Raw genomic sequence first — 22676 nt, 5'->3', positions numbered from 1 at the left:
GCCTCTCAGCCCCTTGTAAGCACTGCTCTCTGGTGACACTCCATGCTCTTGAACTGGATCCATCCCTTAGTCCCACCAGCTGGCATCCCATTCAGGGGTGCTGCCAGCCAGACCTGGGGCACGTGACTGGGAAAGGGGGACCCCGAGAGATGGCCTGGAAAGGGAGAAAGAGACACAGACTCGAAGGGATGGATGAGGAGACAGCAGTGTATGGGGAGAGGAGGCATGCGGTACAGAGAGAGGCAGGAGAGACACAGATCAGGGGGCACTGGCAGCAGGATGTGGGAGAATGGGGATGATGGATCTGGAGCTGCAGAGTGGGTATGGGGGAGAGTCTGGCTGGGGCCATGGGGGTTGGGCGGGGGCGGACAGAGGGCTGTACAGGCACTGCACTCTACACGGTAGCCCCGCCGCCAGCTGGGCTTCATGGTTGAAACAGGTGTGTCGCCCAAGCTGCAGAAGGAGCCCGGGGGCAAGGAGCCAGCCAGGATGGCACCCAGCCTACAGTGAGGGCTTCAGTCCTGACCACACACTCCAAATCCACCCCCCACGTCCCCAGCAGGCAGCCCTGCAGGCTCACATGCTTTGCAGGGACGGGACAGGGAACGTGCACTGAGGTTAAAGTCCCTGTTAGCTGGGGCAGCACTGTGCCTCCTGCTGGAGCTGGTGGGACCTTACCCCCAGCAGTCACTAGAGCCTGCATGTGACAACAGCCATGGGAGCCTGTCTATCCCCTCCTCCCCACTGGCACAGCACAGCAGACACCCAGCTGTCAGCAAGATCCCCAGAGGCCGTAGTCTCTGCTCTGCCTCATGTTCTGGCCTCCGACTCCCACCAGCTCCAATGATCTGTCCCATTGCTCCTTTCCCACGTACCAGGGAGCCAGAGTGATCCCCACCAGGGGCCTGCAAATGACAAGGTGGTGTCCTGGCTGTGCTCAGCCCCCATCCCCTGCACTCTTCTGCAACCCCTCCTCCATCACACAATGTCCTAACGCCCCCAGGAAAGAGCCTGCTGACTCCAGTTCCCACCTGCCCGATGACCTGGTAAAAGCTGGGGAGTGGGGACTCAGTTAGGAGAGCTCCCGAGCCCCTGTGCCGAGTTCTCCATCCCCAGCACATCCGTTGGGCCTGGCCTGGGGCAGGTCCCTCCATCCAGAGCCACAAGCAAGTCACAAGGTCATGCCAGCGTCTTGCACTCAGCCTGGTCCCAGCAACGATCTGTCCTGGCCACCCAGACATATCCCCAGCCAGCCCTCCCCAGCCATATCTCTGCATCTCTCCAGCTTGTCCCCCCAACTCACCCCACCAGTACCCCACAGCCCAGTTAGCACAGCCCCATCTCTCCTTGTCCGCCCATCCCACCCAAGGCAGCTGGCACCAGGCATGGGATGTGCAGGGAGAGATCTTAATTAGTGGCAGACTGAATTGTTCCAGTATTCCCAGAGCAGAGGCAGCAGCAGGGAGTGACCCTCCTCCAGCGCACATGTCCCCTGCGTGCCCCCACGCTGGGCCAGAGGGCCCCCCAGGCTCCCTTGCTTGGGTTGAGGCCACCAGAGAGCCAACAACCTCATCTCAGGCAGAGAGGAGCTTTGAACTGGTGATCTACTGAGGCCGAACTGCAGGCTATTCCAAGTAACACACACCCGTCATAGAGCTGGAAGGGACCTCAGTGGCGGGGTCACTCCCTACACGGCCTCACCCCCTACTGCCTATTCCCAGGCTGCCTCCTACAACTGGGAAACTGAGGCAGGGTTGCCCCCACCCAGTCCATCCCCCACCAGGGAGCAGGGTCGCCCCCGCCCCGACTCTATTCCCCGTAGGAAGATGAAGGATCTGGATGGGATAAACGAAAGAGATGGCTGGCTCCGCTTTACCATTAGAGCTTTTAACTGTCACTCTTTTTGGCCCAGCCTCACGTTGGCAGGATTGCTAGCCAGGCTATGATCGATAGGCCACGGAGGCAGGGGGCAGGAGGGGGAGCTGGGTTCAGAGGGGGGAGTCATGCACCAGCTGTTCTCGTCTGAATGTGGGGGCTGTGGGACACACCCTAGCCTCCCCCGCCCCCCGGCCCTGCCACAGCTGGGATCGAACTGAGGAATCCGGGCTCCCAGACCTTGCTAGCAGCATGTGAGGGGCCCCAGGGCTGGGGTGCAGGGCTCTGCGGGGGGGTGCGTACAAGCAGTGGAGCTGTCACTCAGCATTGCCCGGAGGACACAGGTGCGCAGGGCCCCACACTCACCCCTCTGTAAGCAGGGCTGAGAGGCCTGGGATGAGGCTGTGGGGGTTTCAGAGGGTTGCACACAGAGGGGGCCGAGACTGTCGCTGGGGAGTCACCAGTTTACCAAGGTGAGGGGAGAGGGAGTTTGTTACAGGGACCAGCACAACCTGGGACCCCAGCGTGGGGAGGCTCACCGAGGAGTGGCTGATGGCTCAGTGTGCAGAGAATGACCAATCGGAGGGTCAGGCCCCCAATCCCAGTGGGGGAATAGCCACGGGGACGGGCAGTGTAGCAGCCAAGAGTCTATCAGAGCCCACTCCCAGTCGGCAGCAGGGGCCCTGCTCTGGGTTCTCCCCACAGCGGCAGCAGAGATGGGAGCTGGAGCTGGCGCAGCAGGGGGCTGGCAGGCCCGGCAGAACAGCGGAAGGAAGCAGGAGCTGAGGTTGGAGAAGAGGTGGCCAAGAGGGCCTGCCGGGCTGGAAGTGGGGGGAACTGGGCTCCAAAGTGCTGGCCCAGTTTAAGTAGGGGGAGGATACTGATGTCACAGCAGTCTTTGAGAGGGCTTGTGAGCTGCGCCAGACTAACCCCTGCCGGGCCCCAAGGCTGCAGCAGCATGGGGCCCAGCAGATGGGACTGAGACGGGGACTCAGAAAAAGGCCTGGGTGCTGAAGCTGGAGCTGACCCCGAGCGCACAGGACAATTCCGACACGTACACAAGGCCTCAGATGTCACCGCCAAGGCGGTCGCCAGCCTGCGGGGGGGAATATCTCCACCTGTCGGAGAGAAGAGCACCAGGCCTCTACCACAGAGGACATACACAGCCGGCTGGGGTTGGAGCAGCTGTAGGACATTCACCTTCCAGACCTAGAGGTGTGGTTAGTGGAGCAGGTCCCCAAAGACCTGCACAGCCTGGGGCCACTGGGAGAGGAGCGTGTGGCCAGCAGACCAGGGGAAGAGAGAGAATCATGCTGAGGACTCGGAAGAGGAATTACCCAGAGACCCCTTGACGATGGGACTCTAGGAAGCCCAGTGCAGGGTGCCCCTGAATGGCAGGGCAGACAGACCCCCTCCATGGGGCTTGCGGGATCCGAAATGCAATTGCTACGGCCAGAAAGGACACAAGGTGGCACAACGCAGAGGCTGAAGGAAATCAGGGCCAAGCAGAGCCCTCACAGTGTCAGCTGGGTGGGAATGCTACAGGGTGAGGCACCAACAGCCCCGGGGGTGCAGTCGAATGGATTCACAGAATCATAGGCCTGGAATAGGTGGCCATCGAGTCCAGCCCCCGGACCAAAGCAAGATCAGTAAATCATCCCAGCCAGGGCTTTGCCAAAGACCCCAGGCCAGTACACGTTCTGCACGGGACTCCCTGATGCCTCGCAAAGGGAACGTGATGGGGCAAGCGCAACAGCCTGCAGCCGTACCTCTGGGGAGCCGCCAGCTGCTTCCTGACTTCCCACGGTTCACTGTGCCCTGGGCCAGCTCATTCCCAGCACAGGAGTCCCTTCTCCCGTAGGAGCTTCTCCCTGCGGTCCTCCTCCTGGGATCCTGCACTGCTGGGGCCAGTTGTGCTGGGGGAGGGGACTGCCAGGCCAGGCCAGGCCAGATGGAGAAGACGGAACTCCAGCCCTGTAGTGCCCATACTTAAGCCTCCAGGGGAGCGTCCCATGGGGGACAATTGTCACATCATCCGCGCTGAGGTGGAGGGAGCATCCAGGACTTCTGGAACACAGGCACAGAGGTGACACGAGCCTGGTTGGAGGAGGTGGACCCAGATCAGCTCGTGCCTGATGCATACCTGACTCTGAGCGGAGCATTTGGGCCCCCTGCCAAGGTGCCTGTGAGAGGCTACACCTAAAATGGGGGCCCAGAGTGGTTGGGGGTGCATGATCCACGGAGGTGCAAATGTGTAAGGACCTGGAGGACTGGGCAGATGGCACTCAGAGTGGCCTGGTCCTCACCCGGAGCCAGAGGCAGCAAGACATGCAGGACCTCCCCAAAGGGGGAGCAAAGTGCAGAGGATAGGGCTAGAGGGGGTAGGCCAGAGCCTTGGTCCCAAGGTGGGATCCTTCCCTGGAGACGCTGAGGACCCTGGCTGGCCCCAGCAGTGCAGGATCCCAGGAGGACCGCAGGGAGAAATTCCTACAGGAGAAGGGACTCCTGTGCTGAGCTGGCCCAGGGCACGGTGAACCATGGGAAGTCAGGAAGCAGTTGGTGGTTCCCCAGAGGTACGGCTGCAGGCTGTTGCGCTTGCCCCATCACATTCCCTTTGCGGGGCATCAGGGAGTCTGGTGTACCCGGCAGAGGCTGCCGCAGAACTTTTATGGGCCTGGGGTCTTTGACACCGTCCAACACTATGGCAGGTTCTGTGACTCCTGCCAGAGAGTGGGGAAGGTCTAGGACATGTATAAAGCTGCTTAGAGGCCTCTGCTTATCACTTGGGAGCCTTTCCGGAAGGTGGCCACAGACGTGATGGGTCCCACAGCAAAACGACCCAATCGGGGAAGAAATACATTCTGGTGGTGGTGGGCTTTGCTACCTGTTACCCCACAGTGGTGGCTCTGTCTGGTAGTGAGGCAGACACGCTGCTGACCACTTTCAGCAGACTGGTCCTTACAGACCAGGGGTTCAACTTCATGTCAGCCCTGCTCCAGTGCTTGTGGGAGAAGTGTGGGGCCTGGCCCACCAGGGCCTAGGCATACCACCCTCAGCGAAAGCACAACTGGAACTGCAGCTGGCAAGGGACGTGAAGGGTAACAAGACGGGTTTCTACAGGCATGTGAACAATAAGAGGGCTGTCAGGGAAGGGGTGGGGCCGTTACTGGATGAGGGAGGTAACCTAGTGACAGGTGATGTAAGAAAAGCTGAGGTACTCCATGCTTTTTGTGCCCCAGTCTTCGGCTGCGTCTACACGTGCACGCTACTTCGAAGTAGCGGCACCAACTTCGACGTTAGGCGGCGAGACGTCGAAGTCGCTAACCTCATGAGGAGATAGGAATAGCGCCCTACTTCGACGTTCAACGTCGAAGTAGGGACCGTGTAGACGATCCGCGTCCCGCTACCCGTTGGACCCAATCGCCAAGCAATGATTCAGCATGGAGCACATGACCAATGAGGATAGGCAGAGGGATCTAGGCCTATTCAGTTTACAGAAGAGAAGACTGAGTAATAGCAGCCTTCAACTTCCTGAAGGGGGGCTCTAGAGGATGGAAAGAAACTGTTCTCAGTGGTGTCAGATGGCAGAACAAGGAGCAATGGTCTGAAGTTACAGAAGAAGAGAAGTAGGTTAGATATTAGGAAAAACTACTTTACCAGGAGGGCGGTGAAGCTCTGGGATGCGTTGCCTAGAGAGTTGGTGGAATCTCCATCCCTAGAGGTTTTTAAGTCCTGGCTTGACAAGGTCCTGGCTGGGATGACTTAGTCGGGGGCGATCAGCTTGACACAGAGAGCTGGGCTCGATGGCCTCCTGAGGTCTCTTCCGGCCCTAGGATTCTATGATTCTGTGATCTGCCCCCTATGCCGCCCCGGTCAGCAGGCCTGTGCTACACACACCGCCCCAAGCACAGAAACACACAAACGCACCCTCCCAGTCCCATGCAGTGCGAGTTAGGTGCATTTCTGCAGCACAGCCTGCCACCTTCTCCCCCCACAGCTCAGCCAAAGCAGCAGGGAGCTTGGCCACGCAGGCACTGCCCCATCCAACGGGTCCCAGAAGCAATCAGAGCTGGGCTGCAGCTGGGGCCACACAGCGCGTTGCATGGAAAACTGAAAGCACCACCTCCCACACGTGCACACAGCTACTTGCTGCCATGCAGATGTGTACCAGTAGCCCTGAGCTCAGTGCTCAGAGGCAGCCCCGTGCAGTGGCAAAGAACTGGTCTGGGAGTCAGGATGCCTGGGATCTAGTCCCAGCTCTGGAGGTGGGATTGCCAACCCTCCAGCATTAGCCTGGAGTTTCCCAGAGTCAGTGTCAGTCTCCTGGTGGGTACTGAAAGCAGGCCTGGGTACGTTCAAGGGCTATTTTCCAAAAATTATGTTAGGCTCTAGTGGCAAAAATAATCTCCCAGAATAGCTTTAGCCAGAGTTGGCAGCCCTATGGGGGAGGGCAGCAGAGACCTGTGGTTTAGGGAAGGGGAGACTGGGACCTTGGGAATCCATTCCCCTCTTGGTACCCTGGTTTCCCTTACTGGAGTTGACTGTCACTACTTGTTGGCCCAGCACCCAGCCCGATGGAGCCCCTGATATCTCAGGCAGGGCCTGTGAAAAGCCAGGCCTAACAGGCTCCTGTAATTTCTATCCTCATGAGCTACTGAGACAATTCATCCTGATTTCTCCCAGGACCACATCTGCCCCCATGACTGGCTGTGAGATTCGAAGGGCCTTCCCGCAGGCTGCAATAAACCCAGAATATTTCCCCCACTCCAACCTGACATTTTTATCATACAAATATGTTTTTGCCTGTGCGGAGAGAATGAAAATCAGCTCCAGTCCTGGGGAAACGCTCGCACCTCCAGGCAGGCGTGGAGAGCAGAACATTTTAAATGGAACAAATTTGCTATTTTTTTCCCTTTCCCAGCGCCTGCAGCAGGAAAACAAACACTCTCCCCAGCTCCCATCACTCCCTCCCCACCTCCTCCCAGCCTTCCGCCAGCCAGCTCTGGAACATCCCAGGGCCTGCCGTTGCCATGTACCGCCCAGAATCGGCTCATAGCCCTGCACCTCTGCCCCGGCATGCCGCCAGGGCACCTTGCAATCCCCTCTCTCTCCCAGACTGATATAACTCAGCCATTCCCCACCAATCCCTGCCCCAGCAATCGGTGCCTTCACTCTCAACCTCCGGCCATGGTGTTTTGTGTGGTTAGTACAGTCCACACGCTCCACCCCAGAGGCAGCTGCATCTCTGCACCAGGTGTGGGATACCTGTATAACTAGCCTCTGCACCTCGCCCTAGAGCTGGCTGCAGCTCTGTAACCGGGCAAGAAATGCACTATCTATTTCCAGGCAGGGCTGGCAGGGAACCAGTGACAGATGCCTCCCACACCCCAGGGTGGGATTCACTCCCTTGCTTGTGGTTCCTGGCTCATTCCAAGCCAGGGTTCTGGGGAACAGGATATGAATGGGCGGGAAACACCATCTCCCTCAGCTAATGCGGCATCTGTTTCTAGGGGGGCACCAGGATGAAATTAATTCCCTCCTTCATCCCCACTGGCCATCAGCAGGGTGCTTTCCACTGCCTTCTCTTGTTGGAATTGATCAGAGGCCACAGGATGGGAGGGCTGGAGGAGAGGGGGCATGGAGCAGGCTGGTGCCTTCAGAGCCTTCACCATGTTGAGAGCTCATAGCCCTAACAGGCCAAGGGTGGCAGATTCTGCCCCAGCTCCGTCCACATGCCAGTGCTGTGCCTGCAAATTCCCCCTCCTCGCCCGGGCTGCAGCCACAAGGGATAGAAAAAACAGGCTGTGAACCCAGCCTCTGGCTCAAATAATCACCCACTGAGCCAGGACCCCAGTTCTGTGCCACACAGCGCCCATCGCTGGGCGAGGCTGTGGGTAGGGGCAGACGGAGCGATCTCCACAGCTAGTGCTTAGCCTTGCTCCCTATTGCACCCGCTGTCTGGAGATGCTGGGATTTCCCTCGAGCCCTGGGAAGACCCAAGGGGCTGCTCATACCAGGATCCCTTGCTCAGCACTGACATGCAGCCACCTCCGGGGTAGGGCACCAGGGCCTGCAGTGCCGGGCAGGAGTCCTGCGGGGTCTCTGTGTTCAAGTCAGAGATGGGATAACATGCTGCCGTCAGCCTGGGGTGTGGAGTGGGGAGTGACAATGGGAGGCGACCCACCCATTCTGGGACTGGCAAGTCACCATAAGAACAGCCACAGAGACTGGCACAGCTGCTGAGAGGAGCAGGGCTGGGGGGGGGTGATCCTCTAGAAGGCCCCCCCATCGCATCAACGCCCCGGGCTGCTAAAAACATACTGGCATCCATCTGGAGCAGGAGACACAATGCGTCACGCCCACGGACATGCCCGCCATCTGGGCCCTACACAGCACCCGAGGGCCCTGCCAGCTGGCACCGCCCTCCCCCTCACCCACCAGGCCTTGATTTGGGAGGCTAGTTGCTTGATAGGATTCCCCTCATGCTCTGACTGCTCCCCCAGCCCCAGTGCTCCAGCCATCTCTGCCCCTTTGCGAGAAAACAGGAGCCATTTGGCGACAGACAGACCCATCAGACACCCCCGGCCCGCAGTGGGGCCAGGGCCAGATTCTGCTCCCAGCTCCCCGGGCTCAATCTGGAGTCATCCCCTCAGTGCAGTGGGGCCGGGCGGGGCTCGGCAGGTTTGTAGGTATGCACCTTTCGTTCGCAGAATCACGCACACAGGCGTCTACGCACACTCGAGGGCAGGGTCCCATGCATCCGAACACCGCAGACGCCCAATCTCCTTTTCACACACACACTTTCACACGTGCGCACTCTCATTTGCATGTAAACTCACACGCTTGTGCGCCACTTCCTCCTGCATGTGTGCGCGCGCACTCAGCTGGGCTGGGCGCTCATGCGCCTGTTCATGGGCAGGCACGCGGGGGGCGGGGGTGCATTCACACATACACACTTGGCGCTCTCACCCCCCCACCGGTGTCCCCTCTGGAACTGCAGGTGGATGGGTCTTTCGTACGCGACGCTTGGTGGCCGCACAAGGAGGGCGCCCGGGTGTGAACTCTCGGCCTACACCATCCCCTATCCATCGCCGCCCCCCAGCATTTCCTGCCCCCTCCTCCCGGCCCCACGCAAGGCTCACTGCCGGGAACTATGCAGTGCCCAGCTGCCCTGCGTGGCATCCCCTGCCCCTCAGAGCTGCCGGGGTCACAGCGCCTGCCCCCAGCTGCAATGGCCTGACTAACCAGGAGCCTCGGCAGGGACTGGGACACACCTGCCCCCAGACTGGAAGGGAGCCAGAGCACGAGCCAGAGTTAAGCCCCCCGCAATCCCACACTCTAAACTCACTCTGCCAGCGCCCACTTTGTAGTGACTACAAGAGCCCAGAGAGAGCAATCTGGGTCCGGTGCCCTCTGGGCCATGGCCAGAGCCAGCTAGAGAGAGGGACATGCTCCTACCCCATGGGCTGGCGAGAGACACAAACCTCCACAGGCTGCCCTCACCTGTACCCTAGGCCCACACACAGGCCTCAACCACGCTTTTACTTGGCATTATGGTAGCAGCTAGAATGGTCCTTGCAGGACGTGTTGGGAGGGGAGCCCCAGTCTTAACTGGGGACTGTGTAGCAAGGGCCCAGACAGGGACCCCAATCCTGGGTCAGGGCCTGTGCGGCACCCAGCCCAACAGGGACCCCGATCCCAGGTCAGGGCCTGCGCAGCGCCCAGCCCGACAGGAGCCCTGGTAAAGGACCCTCACCATCCCATTCTTGCTACCCCGACCCTGCTGCACCCTGCAATTTTGCGCCCTAGTCTCCACCTGCCTCACTCCATGAACCTGGATTCGACTCTTCCCCAGGGCCTCTCATCCCCCTGCAACACTATCACACCAGCTTTGAAATCCCTTTTTTTCCCTTTCCTTTTCATAAACTCTGGTTAAATCAGACTCCTTTGGGAGTCCAGAACCAGCCCTGTTCACCAGCGTCCCCTGCGAGCTGAGCGCTTGGGCGGCTGCCCACGAGAGAGTCAGGTGCCTCCCACCTGACTAGCACCGTGCCCACAACACCCCTGGGCAGCAGCGTGTTTCTGCGGGTGGTGCACATCCCATATGCTTGGCACACATAACAAAATTTATTCCACCCATGGATGGAAAAAGGAGCAGGAGCGCTGCCTCTCACCCCTTCTGCAGGGTCTCTTGGGAGCACGGAGGTAGTAGGGTCCCTTGGGAGTGTAACTGCTGCCCATGCTGGTTCATTATTCTAGGGTCTCACCTGAGTGCCAGGGCTGTGCAGGCCCATGGGCTACTGTACAGTCTACAGCACTGCTGGGACTTATTTATTTTCCTCCAGAGAGGTGACCCTGCCTCACCCCCAATCTCTGCCCATCACCTGAGGAGGCTGGTCCCAGACAGTAAGAAGAGTGGCTCAAAATCCCTCCAGGGGACCAGACTCGGGGAGGGGAGAGAGCCTGCTCCTCCGATTCACAGCGGGGAAGAGTCGAAGCACAGGACTTGCCATACACCTAACTAGAGACCAGCTCCCCCCACGGGCCTGTAGCGACTCTGATACTGCACAAAGCTTAGGGAAAGGCCACCTGCCCACCCCTGAGCCCTGTGCAGACACAGCCGCATCCAGGTACCAGAATCACATGCCAGGCCAGCCCCAGCAGGATCCAGAGCCCACAGTGATAGCACCAGGATTCGTACCCCATCAGGATCCTTATGCTAGGGCATTAGCACCAGGACTCACACTCCAGTGGGAGTCACGCCTGGGGCATTAGCACCAGGACTCACACCCCAGCGGGAGCCATGCCTGGGGCACTAGTGCCAGCATTCACACCCCTAGTAATGTTGTGGCACACCCATCCTTGCCCCCCTTTGCATACAGACAGCTGACGACTTTAGCTTCTTGACATGCGAGACCAGGACAGTTAATTCCCTCCCCTCCCCACTACTCCCCAGGGACCCAGTGCGCCAGCATCCTGGAGTCCAGTCGGCATGGCAACCAGCCCGCATTGTCTCCTCAGCATCACTTAGCGACCGCCACCACGAGAGGAGGATACCGAGGGCAATGCTTCTCTGTGCCATGTCTCTCCACCCCCAGGCCCTGCCACAGAGATTCCTGCCTCACGTGCTCATCAACCCCCCAGTACACCCCAAAATTAACAGCACAGGAGGGAAATAACCCCACTTCCACAAGTCACCTCGCCCCCCAACCAATGGTCCCCACATCTCCCCCTACTGGAAGTGGCCAGGGCTGGAGCAGCCAGGAGGTCTCCCCCCGCCCCCCAACTACTGCCTTGTTCCCTGTTGGTAAACAGCGGCACTGAAGCTGTGGGCGCTAGTGCCCACACCCTACCGGGTGGGTGTGGTGGTTGTGTAAATTCTTGTGCCATTGTCCTGCGTGGGCACACCACAGCGAGCCCCTTTTGCAGGGCTGTTTTGGTTGGTGGTGAACCAGTATGTGCATGGACCTCCCTGGCTAGGCAGTGTGGAGGTCCTGGGCATGTTTTGAGGGCGGTGGGTTTGTTTTCTGGGCTCTGGGCTGTGTGGTTTGAGTGAGTGTGTGTGTTTGTACAAGACGTGCAAAGCGTGTGCATGGATTGAGTTGCTGTGGGGGGGCGCACAGGCGTACGGTGCAGCGAGTGTATGTGTATCGGGTGGGGCATTGTGCAGAAGGTGTGTCGTGTTTGCGACACGTTGTGTGAGTGTGCCGTGTTGTGGTGCTGGGCAGTTATGTGCTCTGCGCCCCTTTGTGTACAGTGCAGAATTTCGGTCACAGAAGCTAGCAATCCCACGTCTCCCTGCCAGCACTCCAGCTTCCCCCGCCACATCGCCCAGGCCCCAGCACGGAAGGAGACAGATGGGAGGGAGTTTTCAAGTGTGAGGCAATTCAGATCAAGCCGGAGGTGAGCGTCTGCAGCAGACATCTTCCACACGCACGCACGACAGTCTTACCGTAGGGACAGGCCGGCTCTTACACGTGCTGTGTTGTCTGCTGTGCACTTCACACAGGCGCATGTTACTTGGGTTGTGAGTTTGTGCATGCTGAGGGTGTGTGGGTGTGTGGGTGTGAGAACAACAGCTATTTCTTATGCTCCACTGTCTGCCTGTGGAACCGCGAGAGAGGGTGCCTTTGAGCTTGCTCCCGTGTGTGTGCAGAGCAACACAGGCCTGTGCCCTGACATTGGTGTTGCCCGTGATTGCCTCTGCAGTAGCATGTGTGTGTCACTGCAGCTGCACCAGGACCTGCACGGGGGGGAGGGGGGGTGCAGTGCAGAGCTGCAGCCGTGGGATGGGCTGGCTGCCGCTGAGCTGTTCCAGTGACGTGGGGGTGCCACAGTTTTGCAGCTGTGCAGTTGCAGGGATGGGTGGATGCAGGCGAACCAGCAGTGCAGGCAGGGGGGCAGGGACAATTTGTATAGTGGGGGTGCTGAGAGCCACGGAACCCAAACGGGGAACCCCATCTGGGAGGGAAACCCCTTTGCAGCAGCACCCTCGTTCCAGCGCCGACGGATGCCCGGCCGATGCTGTTGGCTTTTGCCAGTCTCCACGTGTCTGGGCACAGCCAGATCACACACCTGCACCACTGTCGCAGCCGTTTCCTACGGGCGTTTGAGTGACAGGACGGTGGAGTTAGGAGAGCCCCCCACCTACCCCCATTGCTCAGCTGCTGCCATGTCCATGAACTAGCACATCCCGCCTCCCGCTGGAGAGGCCTAGGGAGTCATGGTCACATCCTGGAGCCCTGCGGGGCTGAGCCCACCAACAGAAACTCACCACCACCCATACTCCCCAACACCCCTGCTGCACCCCACGGGTCCCCGTTCAGAGGCACACGCACACACGGTGTCTGGACACATCCCATGCACGTCGCTGTGCACAGACACACAAAAGACACTGAACTTTTCTCGGAGATGCACGCATGTAGCTCAGCCCCCCACCTTATCAACAGCTTTACCATAGGGTATCCCCTCCCCCGCCCCACCTTTCCCCCATGGGGTTTGATTCCAGCCACTCACAGGCAGGAGACACGTTCGGGGGTGCCCCAACCTGCCACCCCGAGGGAGGAGTCAGCAGCAGAGGGAGGTCAGGGCACATTTCAAAGCTGGGACAATGACACACAAGGGGACAAATGGAAAGGGGGGGGGTGACAGACCTCCTCCTCCCCAACACACCCAGGAGTCACCACTCAGCACTGCTGCCACTTCCAGAACCGCTGACTCCCCACTACCTGGCTGTTATGGGGGCAGAACAGCCAGGAGGGGCACCCTATGCTAGAACTGGGGGCCTGACTGCAACCGCCTGAGAAACCACACGGCACCGTCCTCTTCCTGGCCTCAGTCTTCCCTTCTGGAACTGGGAGAGAATAAAACATCCACAGCCTGAGCAGACTGGGACCACCTCCTGCTGCAGCTCTGAGCAGTGCCCAATGGGATGGGGGTCCCAACGCAGGCTGGGGTCTGCTCAGGGCCCACTCACGATAGCGGGTGAATTTCAGCACTGAGTGACAAGCAAATTCTGTGTACAGAGCGACTACGACCCACTCCGGAAGCAGCTGCATCTATCACGGAGCCCTGGTTTCCTGCAGAAACAGCCCTGAATCCCACCTCCAAGGCAGCTGCATGCAGGGCCATACCATGTATCAGCCCAGCCTGTCCCACAATAGCCATTTTCCTTCCAGAACCCCCTGATTAAAATCAATCAGAGCCTTTTGTGTATTAATGGCCTCTCGTTTGTATTGAATGCACCATTAATGTTAATGATCCCCAGGAGCCCCCCTCCCCTCACCCGGGCAGGACGTATTAATTGCTCACGTCCTAATTAAATATTGAGGCTGGAAGTTGGCCCTCTCCAAAGAGGCTGGGGGACGCTGATTGCAGTGCAGGGACTGGCACCCGGTGCTGCCAAACAGCATATCCACAGTCCCGCAGCCACAAAAAACAAAGCCCCATGCACAATCACAGCCACAACCACCTGGAGCTACACAACTGCAACCCACAAACACACGATCACTATCGCACAGACAGGACCTCATGCACAATCCTTCAGCACACACAATCACAAGGGTGGATGCACAAAACCTCACAACAGCGATGGGCGGTGTCTCCCACAGATGTGTATTAACAAGCGAGTCCCAGTCACAGACTTTCAAGCACACCCAAACATCTACAGTCGCCTCGTCACACCCACAGACAGTCAACACAGGAGATAAAAGCACACAATCACAGCCATGGCAGGGACACACACACACACTGTCAAACAAGCGACAGTTACAGGATTCTCTCACACACAAGAAAACAGTCTTACGTATCCACGAGCAAATGTGGTTGTAAACACTTATTATCAAACTTGAGGCAGAATCACATGTGTGCATCTCTCAGTGATGTAGGCACTGTCACACTCGTATAGTGACAGTCACATTCACTATCACACACACACACACCCCTCGACTCTCCCAACTTACCCCCCCGCAGCATGGAAGGACCCAGCCTTTTCCTCCCCATCACCATGACCCCTCCCAGGCCCACCTGTCAAACCAGCCCCCAAAGGGGAAGCACCAAGAGCCAGCCAAGGAAGTGGGGTTTAAAGGGTGGGGCAGAGGGGCTGGGCGGCAAGAGTCTTGGGTTTTATTCCCAGGTCGGGCAGGGCAGTGTGGTCTCGTGGTGAGGGGCTCCTGGGTGCTATCCCCCAACTCTGAGTCTATCCCCGGGTGAAGCACACAGCTTCCACTGCTCAGCCCAGGAAGACACGACTATGGGCAGCCAGGCCAGGGAGAGAGAACAGAGTTGGATCAGCGTGTGCTTCATGTTCCCTGGAGCAAGACAAAGACGACGTCCCCCGCAAGAGAGCAGGGGAAGCAGAAAGAAGCGAACACCCAGTCTGCTCAGCTCTGGCATGTACCCACCAGGGGGCTGGGGTGAGTCAGATGGTTGAAGAATCCCTGTCTGACCAGCCCCACCACAGCCAGTCACATCTCAGGGCTGGGCAATGAAGCCCTGTATGGACAGCCCCAATGCCCCACCCCAGAGCAAGCTGCACCTCAGCACGGGGTGATGGATCCCTCTTTGAACAGCTGCCTCTGCTCCTTTGGGGCTTGGAGGAGAGGGCCTTGGCCTGACTACGGCAGAGGTCAACAGCACAAAGACATGGACAGGGGAAGCGTACAGCTAATCTGTGGAAAAGTTGGGGACAGCATCCAGGAGTGCTGACGCCCAACCCAACACCATACCACCACCCCCAGCCACACTCACATTAATCACTAGAGCCAGGGATAGGATACGAGCTCCTGCGCGAAAGTCACCACTAACCTAACTGCTAAATAATCCGGCCTCCTCTTGAACCATTGAGGTATCAATTGTTTCGCTAAGAGATGTACAAAGAGGGATTCCTCACCCAGAGCTGAGATACAGCAGCTTCTGGGGTGGGGCATACCAGCTGTTTATCATCCCCACATCAAGGGGAGAATTGGTAGGGACACTCTGCTCTTAAAGGCAGTGCTAGGAGCGGGGACATTAGCTCCACAGGATGCCCACCCAGCACAGTCAGTGCTGACCCCAGAAAAACACTAGGGAGCGCTGCCTTGCTGGAAGGGTCTTTCTTTCACATGATACATAAACCAAGGACCTGACTGTTCTGGGTCACTAAATACCCTCTAGCACTTTTCCCATGAGTCCTGCTGCAAACCTTAGCTTCCTGGCTAAACCCCAACCCGGAGAAATCTGCCCCACTAAAACTCCCTCCAGTGCTTTCTATCAGATATAAAGTGTCCCTCATTCAGCTCCTGGGCTATCCCAACCTGCTGTGCTGCTTTTAACTAGCCTCCACCCCAGAGGCAGCTGCATCTCAGCACCAGCCAAGGGACCCCCGTATGAACAGCCCCAGAGGTGGCCGCACTAGACAAGGAATCTCTGAAAATCATGCCCAGGCCCCACCCGGGCGCTGGCTGCATCTTGGGCTCAGCAGAGTGGAACACTTGACCGCAGAGGAGCATGAGGGGGACCCGCGGGGAGCACTGACCTTTCGATGTGTGCTGCACCTCACTGGCTCCTCTCCCTTCCCCCCCTTCCGAGTACAGAATGGACCCTACTGGAAAAGCAGAACCACAGGGTTAGGGAAAGCCACTAACAACCCTCCGCCAGCTGCTGACACCCCCATGACCACACTGCAGCTGGCGAGACGCCCTCCCCAGCCACCGCAGAACCCCACGCACCCCCTCGGGGCTGGGGAACTGTCACTGTGGGGTCTCTCCTAAGCACTGGCAGCTGGCTCTTCTCAGAGAGGGGAACACTAGGGGGCCCCCTGACCGGCTCGCTAGAGCCTCAGGATTTCAGCTGCACAGAGCAGCTCCCTGGCAGGCCCGACTCTGAGCAGGGCTTTCGCAGCTCTCAGCTAACCCGCCTGTCTCTCCCACCAGCTCCTCAATCAAGCCCCACTCCCTTAGAGGACCAGCCCCACCCCGATGGGCCTTTGCTGGGGTGGGGGGAGACTGGAGGGTCACACGCTGGGGCTAGCGACTGCAGGGAACGGCCTCTCCAGCTGCCCCTCTGCCCCTACAAACCAGTGGAAGGAGGGGACGATTAGGCCGCATCTTTCTCTCACCCCCACCTCTCCCGGAGACTCCGGGGCAGGATGTGAGTCGCTAGACCTGGGATGTAGGGGGCACTGGCTCCTCACCCCCCACCCCCGCCCCAGCTGTGGGACGCCCCGTAACACTTCCAGTCACTTTGGAGTACCGTGTAATCCCCAAACCATCACCCCGTCAGCCCTGCTCAGAGAGCAAGGGAGGTGGTGCTGCTCCTTCAGGGGAGCTTGGGGGACACGCTCCTGCATCTCCATGCCCGGGGGCAGATCCTGTACAAACAGCCCCCGCGCCCCACCACTGGGTGAGGGACTGCGGCATAAATGGCCCCCTCCCGGAGGAGGCTGTGTCTCAGCACCGGATGAGGCCTCACGGAGTTGGACAGGCATCTCTGCTGCTTCCTATCCCTGCTGCAGCCTCAACCCTGGGCTTGTGCTGGCCCCCTCGCTGGGGGGTCTGCCCCTCTGGGCTGGGATGTGGGGCAGGTGGCAGGGGAAGCTGCAGCAGCCTGAGGCAGAAGCGCTGAAGCAGCACCCGGCAGAGTGGGTGGGCAGGGGTCAGCGAGAGCCAACAAGCACCAGCGAGGAGTTCACGGTGGTAGGGAGCAAACCAGAGCAGGTGGGGGCACAATGCGAGAGAACGAGCAGGAGAGGTCGGTGTGACTGAGAGGTGGGGCGGGGAGTCAGGGAGACAAAGCCACCAGCTGGGGAGGTGTTTTCTGGGAGCTGGATGAGACCCAGGGCACAAGCCGGGCATCTCAGGGAAGTGGAGGAGACAGGATTTGAAGGGCTGGTTCTGGGTGATGTCGATGACAGAGGGGATAAACAGGAGGCGGGGGAGACAGGGAGCGAGCGGGGTGCTTCCGGGAGGCGGGGGAGACAGGGAGCGAGCGGGGTGCTTCCGGGAGGCGGGGGAGACAGGGAGCGAGCGGGGTGCTTCCGGGAGGCGGGGGAGACAGGGAGCGAGCAGGGTGCTTCCGGGAGGCGGGGGAGACAGGCAGCGAGTCAGAAGAAATGAAGTGAAGGAAAGCAAGATTGAAAGAGTTAGAAAGAACGGTGAGAATGAACAAACGAATCACAGACTGGCAAGAAAGACAGACTGAATGGCGAAACAAGGAAGACAGAACTACGCCGAAAGCAACGGATACACTGAAAGGAGGCAGACGGAAGGCATGCAGCAAAAGGAATGTGAGCGAATCAAAGCAAATGGACAGATGAATGAATCAGACAGAAGGGGGAGGCCAAAGTCGGCCGTCTGAGTAGGTGTGGGCAGGTAGCTGTGCAGGGGCAGGAAAGTGAATGGCAGAGGCAGATGCAGCCCAGGGAGAGCAGGAGGGGAGGAAATCAGGGGAGTGGTGGAGCTGATCTGAGTAGCTCCAAGGGTTGGACCACGTCCCCCAGCCCCTGCGCTCCTGGAGAATGGGGCCCAGAGGCTCCTTGTCTTCTGGGATCCCTCATGGGGACCAATGAAACACTCCCTCACCCCAGTTCACCTGCTAAGACCTGCCCAACTCACTCCACTGGCACAGGCTGGTGCAGGGGGAGATAGAGAGGGGAATAGTCTGGCCTGGAGTAACCAAGGGCAATGACTGAAGAACCAAGGACACCTGCCTCCAAGCCCTCACCTCTTTGCTCCAGCCCATAGGATCCCAGCCCCTCTCCGAACGGCGTCCTGGAACCCAGCCCCCTATGCCACCCACACAGCCAGCAATGCGGGGGTGGATGTGACAGACTCCCTGGCATAATTCAAGAGAAACCGCGTTGGGCTGTCCCATTTTTTGGGCTGACTGGGAGCAGCTGGGGTCTGTGCTGGGCCGCTGAATATGCCCCCAGCCCACCTCCCACGGTGGGGAAGTAGAGCAAGGACGGCTGGAGAGCCTGGGAGCCAGGATCACAGACAGATACAAGAGAAACAGGGGTGTCCTCTGATGCCCCCCGCCCCCATGCTGAGTGAGAGACTAGCTGGTAGCAGGGCAGGGAGATGCCACCGAGCTTGGGCGAGTCGCAGCACTGTGGGATATGGATGCCCAGCACGGATCCCGGTGTTGGGAAATGCTGGGGAAACTCCATCCCAGAACTCTTCTCCCACAGACCCAGTCACCCCACAGACACCTGCACCCCTCAAACCTCCATTATACAGGCCAAGTACCCAACCAACCTCCCCGGGATTACACCATCACCCAGCCAGAAACGTCCCTACAACCTCCCCTGGGATTACACGCCCCCCAGCCAGAAACATCCCTACAACCGCCCCTGGGATTACAACCGCCCCCAGCCAGAAACGTCCCTACAATCTCCCCTGGGATTACACTCCCCCCAGCCAGAAACGTCCCTACAACCTCCCCTGGGATTACATCCCCCCCAGCCAGAAACATCCCTACAACCTCCCCTGGGATTACATCCCCCCCAGCCAGAAACGTCCCTACAACCGCCCCTGGGATTATGCCATCACCCCAGCCTGAAACATCCCTACAACCTCCCCTGGGATTACACCCGCCCAGCCAGAAACGTCCCAACAACCGCCCCTGGATTTACGCCATCACCCCAGGCAGAAACATCCCTACAACCTCCTCTGGGATTAAAACCCCCCCCAGCCAGAACTATCCCTACAACCTCCCCTGGGATTAACCCCCCCAGCCAGAAACGTCCCTACAACCTCCCCTGGGATTACACCCCCCCAGCCAGAAACGTCCCTACAACCTCCCCTGGGATTACACCCCCCCCAGCCAGAAATGTCCCTACAACCTCCCCTGGGATTAACCCCCCCCAGCCAGAAACACCCCTACAACCAACCCTAGGATTAACCCCACCCAGCCAGAAACGTCCCTACAACCTCCTCTGGGATTAAACACCCCCCAGCCAGAAACGTCCCTACAACTGCCCCTGGTATTACACCCTCCCCAGCCAGAAACGTCCCTACAACCTCCCCTGGGATTAAACCCCCCTCAGCCAGAAACATCCCTACAACCTCCCCTGGGATTACACCCGCCCAGCCAGAAACGTCCCAACAACCGCCCCTGGATTTACGCCATCACCCCAGGCAGAAACATCCCTACAACCTCCCCTGGGATTAACCCCCCCCAGCCAGAACTATCCCTACAACCTCCCCTGGGATTAACCCCCCCCAGCCAGAAACGTCCCTACAACCTCCCCTGGGATTACACGCCCCCCAGCCAGAAACGTCCCTACAACCTCCCCTGGGATTACACCCCCCTCAGCTGGAAACATCCCTACAACCTCCCCTGGGATTACACCCCCCCACAGCCAGAAATGTCCCTACAACCTCCCCTGGGATTAACCCCCCCCCAGCCAGAAACACCCCTACAACCTCCCCTGGGATTACACCATCACCCCAGCCGGAAACATACCTACAACTGCCCCTGGGATTACACCCCCCCAGCCAGAAACATCCCTACAACTGCCCCTGGGATTACAACCCCCCCGCCAGAAACGTCCCTACAACCTCCCCTGGGATTAAACCCCCCTCAGCCAGAAACATCCCTACAACCTCCCCTGGGATTACACCCCCCTCAGCCGGAAACGTCCCTACAACCTCCCCTGGGATTACACCCCCCCACAGCCAGAAATGTCCCTACAACCTCCCCTGGGATTAACCCCCCCCCAGCCAGAAACACCCCTACAACCTCCCCTGGGATTACACCATCACCCCAGCCGGAAACATACCTACAACTGCCCCTGGGATTACACCCCCCCAGCCAGAAACATCCCTACAACTGTCCCTGGGATTACAACCCCCCCACCAGAAACGTCCCTACAACCTCCCCTGGTATTACACCATCACCCCAGCCAGAAATGTCCCTACAACCTCCCCAGGATTCCATCATCACCCCAGGAAGAAACGTCCCTACAATCTCCCAAGGGGATTACATGCCCCAGAATCCACTGGGGTTACACTAACAACCCCAGCCAGAAACCCCTACTACGAACATCCCTACGGGGTTACACCATCCCCCGGCCACAGACCCCCATACAACATCCCTCTGAGATTACTCCACCCCCCGGCTAGACACAGCCCCCATGCCACCCACAGGAACAGACACACTGGGTCAGACCCCAGGTCCACCTCCCCAGCCAAGCACTTGACAGCAGAGACCACAGGGGAGGAACTCCCACGGGGGCACTGGCCATGTGCCCCTCTCAGACTGGAGAAGGGCCAGAACAACCCCCCGTGCCCCAAGCCCAGCCCCCTCCCTGCTCTTGCTCCACCGCTGTCCCGCCTCTTGCTCCAGCAGTGGCGCACCGCTGCTGGAGAGCGCAGGGCTGGTCCTGCCCCGCCCCGGAGCAGCGTGGCCCTGGAGCAAGGTGGCACTCGCCCACGCTGCTCTTGGGCTGAGCTGCTCCAGGGAAGGGTCAGGGCTACTCCCGCGCCCACCGGAAGTGGTGCAGGGCAGCTGGAGAGCCGCACGGGCTGGGGCTGCCTTGCTGCAGGGCTGCAGGGGTGGGAGGAGACGATGCGTGTGAGCCTTGTGCACCCCCCACGCCTGGCCCCTGCTTCAGCAGGAACCAACAGGAAAGGGCAACCGGCAAGTGATCCATCCCCTGCCGGCCGGTTCCAGGGTCCAGCCGCCAGAGGCTGAGCATCCCCCTGAGCATGGGTTTGCCTCCCAAACCGTCTTGGCTAATTGCCCCTGAGGGCCCCAGCCCGCGTGACTTCACTACATTCTTTTATGAGCAGTTTCAGGTTTGGCCTTTGCAAACTCCCCTGGCACTGGGCTCCAACGGATGTCTCCACTTCCCCGTCCGAGTGTCTGCTCCACCAGGACACAGGAGGCCTCACGTTGGACAGAGGGTCCGCACAGCCGGAATGCACCCCCCCTCCCCATGCGAGTCAGGGGCCGTGCACCAGCCACGCACAGGTACTGCCCTGCCTGAATGGGGGGCTCTGTACCAGACATGCAAACGCAGGCTCCGTAGCAATGCGATACACGCCGCCCCGCTCTCATGTAGGCACTGCTGCAACCGGGGCATGCCTTCACGTCTCAGGGCAAGGCTCCACGCCACATAGGCCTCTGCAGGGGCATGCCCCAGTCAGGGCCAGTGGGATACAAACATGCCCTCGCAGCCAACCAGGGTCCAGACCATCAGCTCAGACGCACCAACTTGTGTAGCCCAGTGAAGGCCTGCACGGCTCAGGCACGCCTACTCCCGCAGGCAAGAGCGTGACCAGACCTTGCTGGGACACACGTGCACATCCTTGTGTCTCACTGTACCAGTCTGTACCACCAGGGCACACACATATCTCAGGGCAAGGGTCTCTACAGCCAGGACGCATGCTCAGACGTAGCTACCGACAAGACAGTGCAGCACCAGGACACACACACATGCTCCCCTGTCTGACTGGGAGCTTTTGTCCTGCCCCATCCTGCCAGGCGGCACACCAATACCCTGGCATCTTAGCATGAGACTCTGCAGCCAGGACCCACGGCTTAGTGTCTTACTGCAGGTGCTGGTATCCTGGGACACCTGTACATGCCCTCATGCCCTTGATGGGTCTCAGGGTGCCCCGTCGTCGGGGAATAAGGGGTGTGGTCATTACTTGCATCCCTCTCAGCCCCCACTGCTAACCCTCCCCCCATCTGACCCCTGGGGAGGAACAACTCCTCCATGGCATGCAGTGTGGGGCCAAGTTACCGCCAGTAACACCCAGAGGTTCCCCCATCGCTCTGTCAACAGGGCTCTGCAGCTTTCCTCCTTAACATCCAATGTGTGCCCCTCCCTCTCCGATAACACTGAGCCAGCCCCCCTCCCCCCCGCCTCCCAGCGGTGCCTGGCGGACCCATGCCCCTCTTCCCAGACAGCGTCCCTGGTGCAGCCAAAGCAGGCGCAGTAGGGCCCGGCCAGCAGCCAGGGGATGCTATTGTCAATTGGAGCACAGAGCCCATGGGCACCACCTGGCTCACCTTGCCCTGAGGCTGGGCCTGGGAGCAGCATGACACGGATGCTCAGGGCAGAGGCCCAGGTCCCACAGAACTGGGAGGGAGCACAATGAGCATCTGAGACCTTGGGGGCAAGCAGAAGTCGAGAGTGTTATGGGGGAGGTGACGGCGGGGGGTTCTGTGGGTGCAGGGAAAGACAGCTCGGGGGTCACGTCTACACGGCGGGCATTGTTATGGGATACGGCGGTATCTCAAAGTAGCTGCCCCGAGTCTAAGCAACATGCCCCTTGTCTCCAAACAGTTTTTGAGATGACAGGTGCGCTCCTCCG

General features: G+C 59.4%; 1 protein-coding gene across 2 annotated transcripts in view; it reads right to left on the bottom strand.

Moving 5' to 3' along the window:
- Positions 1 to 22676, bottom strand: part of NRXN2 (neurexin 2) — a 302332-nt gene that overhangs the window by 230025 nt on the left and 49631 nt on the right. For both annotated transcript variants that reach the window (XM_075005502.1, XM_075005503.1), the window contains exon 4: positions 15890 to 15958. In XM_075005502.1, the coding sequence (XP_074861603.1) occupies positions 15890 to 15958 (69 nt within the window). The remainder of the gene's footprint in view (positions 1 to 15889; positions 15959 to 22676) is intronic.

The sequence above is a fragment of the Carettochelys insculpta genome, chromosome 11 (assembly GCF_033958435.1).
Source record: "Carettochelys insculpta isolate YL-2023 chromosome 11, ASM3395843v1, whole genome shotgun sequence".
Lineage (NCBI taxonomy): Eukaryota > Metazoa > Chordata > Testudines > Carettochelyidae > Carettochelys > Carettochelys insculpta.
Note: the sequence above shows the minus strand (reverse complement) of the source record. Positions and strands in the feature narration are given on the sequence as shown.